At 35.9% G+C, this 7,759-nt stretch overlaps 1 protein-coding gene across 1 annotated transcript; it reads left to right on the top strand.

The window, feature by feature from the left end:
* The first annotated feature begins 4,937 nt into the window (after positions 1–4,937).
* Positions 4,938–7,552, top strand: LOC135127233 (epoxide hydrolase 4-like). The gene is made up of 2 exons (XM_064053642.1): positions 4,938–5,368; positions 6,038–7,552. Exons 1-2 carry the CDS (start codon positions 5,150–5,152, stop codon positions 7,034–7,036), a joined length of 1,218 nt encoding a protein of 405 aa, XP_063909712.1. The 5' UTR covers positions 4,938–5,149; the 3' UTR covers positions 7,037–7,552.
* Positions 7,553–7,759: the final 207 nt, after the last annotated feature.

Genomic DNA, 7,759 nt, shown 5'->3' on the forward strand with positions numbered 1-7,759 from the left:
ATCATATCTATACTGGGTGTCTGCCCCCCGCCCTCTCTTTTCTTAGAGGGTATCTCATCTGACAAAATCACTCTTATCTTAGCAGGCACTAGAGCCCCGCCCACCCACCCTCACTTTTCTTGGAAGGTATGTCATTTGCCAAAATCGGTCTTATTTTAGCAGGTACTAGCTACTAGTTAATTTAGTTAACGCCATTTAAATCTTATAATATAACATACTTCTATACTAGTGGTTTATGAATTCGCTCTGATTTTTACCTTTCAAATTTTCGCAAAAAAAATCCTCATCATATCTGTATTGGTAACAGGAGAAGCTGACATCTAGTAAAATATCAAAATGTTGAATTACTAACGCTAAGATCGTTGGTTCAATTGACACATAGATTACAACTGTTCTTATTAATAACAAAGATTCACCCTATTTTTTTTTTCTTAATATACATAGTGTTCTTTGAACTACACGATACTCAAAAACATGTTTTTAATTTCTCGCAGAGAAATAAGTATTTTGCAGTTACGCTCCGCCTCCTTGGTTCACGGCGAATAAAAAAAACATCACAATTGACAGAGGGTGGGTGGGCGGGCTGACATTTTGACTTTTTAACTTAAAACATGTTTAAAATGGAAAATTTTTGTAAGGAAATATCGATTTTGTAAATCGGCTCAGCCCCATAATTGCAAAATCCATATTTCCTTGCAAAAATGTACCATTTTAGCCATGTTTTAAGTTCCTTGTTGTGACAAGATGGCTATGTATATTAAGAAAAAAAAGGCAAGATATAAGCCCCGCCCACCCGCCCTATCTCAATTCTGATGATTTTTTTTATTCGTCGTAAACCTAGGTGCGGTGCTTATTGTAAAATCCTTATTTTTCTACGAGAAATTACCATGTGAAATATGTTCTTAAGTAATCATGCTATACAAAGAAAACTAAACGTATTAATTAATAAAGAAAACCAAAGGAGAAGCCCCACCCACCCGTCTCGGTCTCAATCGTGATGAATTTTTCATTCGTTGTCACATCGAGGGGCGGAGCGGAATTGCAAAATTGATATTTCCCTATATAAATTTGCCATTTTAAACATGTTTTAAGTTTCTTGTTATGAAAAGATGACTACCCATATTAAGAAAAAAAAGGCAAAATGTAAGATTCGCCCACGCACCCTATCTCAATTGTGATGATTTTTTTTCGTCGTGAGTCAGAGGGGTGGAGCTTAATTGCAAAATTTTTATTGTAAATAAAAAACACGCTTTTGAGTATCATTTATTCAAAGAATACTATGTATATTAAGAAACAAATAAGCCAAAAATGAAGCCCTACCCATATCCATTCCAAGCTCAATTGTGATGAATTTTTCATTCGTTGTCAGACCGAGGGGCGGAGCCTAATTGCAGAATCGATACTTTCCTACAAAAATATACTATTTTAAATATGTTTTACCTTACACATATTACGAAAAGGGGCAAAATGTAAGCGCTTGTAGTTATAATACCTAATCTGTTTTTGAGACGAATAGCAACAAATTTATTGATTTAAACCTCGAGAACTGTCTTTAACAATTCATAAATAAGAAGGTACTGACAGAAAGCTACAGTGTAGAAAATGGTGGCAGCTGTTTAAAATAAAATATGAAGGTTTCGGTGAACAGGTGATTAAATGGCTTAATATTAGTAGCCCAACGGCGTGTCAACTTTCAATATAATATTACTAGTTTAAACAACAAAATATTGTTAAATTTATATACTAACAAATGAATTAAATTAGCTGTAAGAAAATAACACATTGATATAGGACAATATTGTTACGTTGTAGGGGCGAATAAAACTGGTGTGGGTAAACTCAATAATTTATTTCTTAATAACTCGTACTTACACAACTACAAAAATTATTCCGGCGAATTTCAGTGGACGCTCTTCTTAACATTCGCTGGACTCGGGGTTCGACTGAAGGATCCCGTTCCCGACGGTGGCCTCTATTTAAAGCCAGACTCTCCTCTAGAAGTTTCGTGATCCAGGTCTTTCTGGAATCCATCGCGACTTCCGTTTCCAAGCCTTTCTCTAGCGAGCGCCGGCCGCTGTCATCGATGAGTCATACTACACACTAGAAGAAACGCATACCTACTAGAAGACCCATAGGCGCCGTATGGGTTTATTTGGTAACAATGTAAACATAAATACGCATCTCATATCGTCATATCTAATTTAGGATGATATTAATTTAACTGATGATAATTTTCAAATTCAAACTAGACCAACGTTGAAGATTAGTTTAAATGTCATAAATGAACTAGTTTTAATCTCGAGTGAGAAGTTTTAAGTGTAGATAATGTAATAACTTAAGTAAAAACAACCAGTACTTTATCTATCGTTATAAAAAAAATTAAGTTTGAATAAGTGAATGTCTTGCCACGTGTTTTACAGGAACATTTTCCATTATTGTTACTGAATTAAATAAAAATTACACGTGTTCAGGGAATAGTCAAGTTATTTTTAGTTATTCATTTTTTTTTCGCTAAGTGTTTTATGCGATTTACGAAAAAAATCAGGTTGGTAAGTGGTGACATGAACATCCCGACAAAATTGAGAAATATGCCCAAAATTTTCAAACAAAATGGAACCCTACGTCGTATTTTTTGTCTTGTTAGTTTTTAATCGCCGATTATGTTCAAATGCTATAGTGAACCCAAAGTTGGAAAAGCGTCCTTAAATCAGAATGCAAAATATGCAAGACAAATCGTTTATTTCTCCATTTTGAAGAAGGAAAATCTGGAAACTAGCTGCAAAAACCATCTCCAGTTTTTAAAAATGAAATCAAATGTTACGATCGATACAAATATTTAAATATCACATATTTAAACACACAAAAAGAGAAATTTTGAATAAAATAAATGGATGGTATTGAATGAGAGTCCAACTTATTGATCACGCTTATAGGATCGATGGCTCTAATCAAGGCGATCGAGTTCCTCAGTTTTCGTCGTTATGGCTGGATAACTTTCGCTAAAAATCTGATGAACTTCAACTTGTTCACATTGTTATTGTTGGTTGCTGAGTTGAGAAGTTGGTTGTCGCGTCGACATCCCTTTTAGGTGACTAGGTGACCGTATTAATCTTCGTTACGCCACACTGTAGCAAATTAAATCAAGAACGAGGTCAACAAGGTTATATGTGAACTCAAGAGTTCACACAACGTAAAATAAAGCGTACATGAAGTAAACAGAATAAGGCACAGATTAAATCAATCAAAATAATAATTCGGGAATAAATGCTCAAATTCAAGCCGTAAGATTAATAAAATAAAACGAATGTAAGAAAATAACACATTAATGCAAGATAAAGATAAGTGCGCGTCCCATTTCGAATCCACAATGACATTAATTTAATTAATGATAACTTTCTCTCAAAATGTCATAAAAGAACCATTTTAGCTCTCGAGTGAGAAGTTAAGAAGTGTGGACAATTACACATCATTCCAAAAAAATTAATTGGGGCTGAATAAGTGAATTTCCGTCACGTGTTTTTATATGAACATTTACTTGATTGTAGTTAAATTTAATTTACAAATAAAACAAACATAATACGTGTTGATGGAATAGTCAAAGTTATTCATGTCAGATTAGAAAGTCGTTAATAACCTGATATTGCACTGTTTCGGTCTCTCAGGCCCGAATGGCTAACTCACAAAGTCCCAACAACCATTTGCTGCTACTAAAAACTACAAGGAATTGAATGGTAGGAACGGGAAGTCGGAATCTTGAACCATTTTGAAATCGCGAAAAATATTTTTGAGATTAACTAAAACGCGATTTCAGTTGAAATCGAATTAATATTGTTACGTTGAGCGGATGAATAAAATCGACGTGGGTAAAATTCAACAATTTTATTTCTCAGCAACTCCAATTTACACGACTAATTACAGAGCGACTATGTACACAATAATTCCGGCGTAACTTGTTTGGATTTTCTCGACACTCGCTGGCCTCTATTTAAACCCATGCTTCTGCAGCGAGGTCTTTCTCGAATACCCATCGCGACTTCCACTTCCAGGCTTTTCGAACGCCGCTCGGCCGCGTCATCAACGATGAATCACCTGTCACGAGAAAGCTCTCGACGGCCCATAGGCGTCGTACCGGGGTGGCGTACGGGTTTCTTTCGTAACAATATTCAACAACTATGGTAGAAATAAATTCTGAAATCCAAAATTGGCTTGGAAACTTAATTTCAGCAGATTTAAAGAGTTTCATTTTGTTACTTGATTTTCCGCCAAAACAAAAAATGTGGCCTACACACTCATTAACTGCGGGTAAAACTAAAAGTTTCTGAAGATATTTTCGTGATCTTCCTTGAAAAATTCTTCACTTTTGCTTTTCTTGTAGTTAGTATAAGTACATTATCGGCGTTAATTAAATTCAAAATTCAATAGTCCATAATCGTCTAATCATTATTATGGTTAGTGTGATAATATTACACATTAAAATTAATTAGGTTGCGAATTTTGTGGTATTTATATTTTTATATTTGAGTTTATGACTCACTTATAGTGTGACCGGAAATTTTTAAAGAGGTCATTGTTTCCTAGGACTTAAAATTACGATCTGTTACGTCATACATACACGATTCACAGTTTCCGACAGACAAACCAACGGAAACCAGAAATTTACAATTTAAAACCTTGGACCCGTGAGACGATGTTTACTTCTAGGTTTGAATTTCGCACTTCTACAACACTTTCAAATCAAAAAACGTGCACTCATAAAAATAACCAAATTGATAAGGTCACTTCATTATCATTTGATAACATAGGTGTCTGGAATTATGCATGCATTATGTAACAGCACCATTATTACATTACCCACAATATTACAAGCTAAAAGAAAAATCAAAATTTTTCCTCATCATTCTTAGTTCCGTTCTCAGTCACCTTTCACCGGAACCACTTACCAATCTTCACAAAAACCCCTGATTAAGCTTCGTCAAACAGGTGACTAATGCTCACCTACGGCATTTCCCTAAATGTGCTCCGATAACCTGGTGCGTGCCCTAATCTATATCGTATGATGACCTTTGTTCGTACGGTTTCTATCTCCACTATCCTTGGATTTCTCTGATATCCGATTCAGTACAACCACAGCACACGTACGTGATGCACGATGAAGATGGCCAAAGACATCCGGATTGTGAACGTCCCTTTGTGGGAAGTCGTAAAAATACACTTTTTTACCTTCATTTTCGGCGTCTGGATTATCTGCAAGATGTTGGTGAAGTGGATCTGGGACCCCAAAAGTTTTGTCACAGTGCAACAGCGTGACAGTCCACCGGCGTTTCTTGTCGATTCTGCCCTAGGTCAACACAAATACGTAAAGTTGAAGGTCAGTATATTTTTTGATATGTGGTGTTAAAGGGTTTTGATTTGTAGATCCATAAAAAAAAAGTAGGGTTATTAGTGTTTGAGATGTAGTGTGTTAGGAGAAAGTGTTGTTGCTTAGTACCAAAAAAATGATTTTTGAAAAGGTATTTGGGTCAAGTCGTGTAGGAGAGGAAATTGTTTACAATTTTTTTTACATACGTTATAGATAGATAGCTGGTGGTTAGGTACTTTGGTACTATTAGTCATGAGTGTCTGCTTATGATCGTTTATCAATAAGTTACAATAGAAAGGTCAATTATTATCGTCAACTCTTTTAAATCGAATATTTGTACAAGTTGAGGTTACATCTAATTGCTTGAACTTGTAAATCACACCAAATTTGTAAAAATCATTAATTTATTGATAAAAATATTTCTTACAAAAAAAAGAAAGACCTCCAACTATATCCGGTACATCTATTGTTTATTCTAGTCAATAGCAATTAATTACAAGAGACATTATAATTACAAGCTATTTTATCTTTATAGTCTGGTTAAGAGCATTTTACTCGTTGTACATTTCCACCAGACTGTAAACAAAAATGTTTACTGTTAATTATTATGACCCAATGGCTTTAAAAAACCGAAGTCCATAATTAATGACCTATATCTTCATCTTTTTTAAATTTTAGGGTGTCAAATTCCACTACGTCGAATCCGGCTCGAAGGATAAACCCCTCGTCCTCCTCCTCCACGGCTTCCCCGACTGCTGGCTCAGCTGGAGGTACCAAATCCCCGTGCTCTCCGAGCACTTCCGCGTGGTGGCCCTCGACCTCAAAGGTTTCGGCGACTCGGACAAACCATCATCTCGCAAAACCTACAAGATCGACATGATCCTGGAGGAACTCCACCAACTGATCATCTCCTTGGGGGTTTCCAGCTGCATTGTGGTAGGGCACGACATCGGAGCCCTCCTCGGGTGGTACCTCGCTCACCAGTACCCACAAGTCGTGGACAAACTAGTGGCAGTTTCCTGCCCCCACCCCAACGTCTGTAAAACCACTAGATACACGTCGTCGTACTACCGCTGGTTGAGTTTTGTCCAACTGCCGTACTTTCCAGAGCTGGATGCTTTGAGAGAAGACGTGCAGATTGTGAGTAGGTTTCACAAGCATTTGCAATCAGATGACAGGTATTTGGAAGGGTATAAGTATGCGTTTTGTCGCAAGGAGGACTGGACTGGTCCTTTGAACTATTTTCGTAACTTGTTGTATGTGGAGGTGGCTGGGAGTAGCAGGACTATTCAGAGTCCGGTGGTTTTGATAACGGGGGATCAGGATAAGTGTGTCAAGTTGGAGAATATTGTCAAGTCGACGGACTATTGTGAGAAGTTTCATGTGAAGATCGTGGATGGGGCTAGGCATTTTCCGCACCAAGAGAGACACGGGCAGTTTAACGAGATTCTTTTGAAGCATTTAGTCAAGAAGAAACATGTTATAAGTGAGAGGGATTTGGATAAGTCGGCTGGGAGAGGTATTATGAATAGGATGTTTGGGGCTGTCAGTAACACTGTCAAATACGGGAATTCTGTGCTGGATAGTGTCCATAAAAGGACTAATGGGGTGGTTGGGAGTATACCTAGCATGAATATTTTAAACTATACTCACATTTACGAGCACGGTGAGGGTTGATTTCTGTAATGAAGGTAGTGTAAAGTGGATTTCGTGGTTAATCCAGTGATATTTTATAACAGTAGTTTTGTTGTAAGGGTAGGACTTAAACTTTTATCCCTTTAACATAGATCTGGTAATAATTATGTACTTCCCTTTGGTGTTCTATTTCGTGCTGAATGTTCCATATAAAATCAAGACTGAATATACTGTATCATCAAACATGGAACTTGCATGTATATGTTATATTTTTAAATTGTTTTGTTTCTTTTTTTATTATTGTGGTTGTTTATGGTTTGTCAAAAATTTTGAAACATCTACGATAATAAAAAATAGACGAAGAATGAAAGTGAGATTCTGTAGTTCCTATAGTATGAATATTTTAGAATGTAACCGGTGTACTCACAGTTTTTGAAAAAAATTTGTTTAGATGTTGTGATCTTCATGTCTGCTTTAATATTATGTGCTAAGTTTATTTATATGTTACATCGTTTTTTATTAATTTGCTACTTAAATAAAATTTTATACCAACTTGAACACTGTTCTTATTTTCACCGACTTGTTTGAAAAAGTAAATGATCATCATTCATCATCTATGTAAAATATAACAAAATTGTGAACATGTGGTTATGTGATTTACTTTAAAAACAAGAAGGGGATCCCGAGATTCTTTCAAACTAGGTACTTCAAAAATAAAACATAAGGGGTTTCTGAGATTCTTTCAAATTATTTCAAAAACAAGAA

This window comes from Zophobas morio, unplaced genomic scaffold, assembly GCF_036711695.1.
Source record: "Zophobas morio isolate AGI-343-1 ecotype UQ-CSIRO unplaced genomic scaffold, CSIRO_AGI_Zmor_V1 ptg000011l, whole genome shotgun sequence".
Taxonomy (NCBI): domain Eukaryota; kingdom Metazoa; phylum Arthropoda; class Insecta; order Coleoptera; family Tenebrionidae; genus Zophobas; species Zophobas morio.

Excerpts from the sequence above, each read along its gene's own strand:
- LOC135127233 (XM_064053642.1), top strand. The coding sequence starts at position 5,150 with ATGAAGATGGCCAAAGACATCCGGATTGTGAACGTCCCTTTGTGGGAA. Across the intron at positions 5,369-6,037 it reads ACAAATACGTAAAGTTGAAG|GGTGTCAAATTCCACTACGT; the intron begins GTCAGTATATTT and ends TTTAAATTTTAG.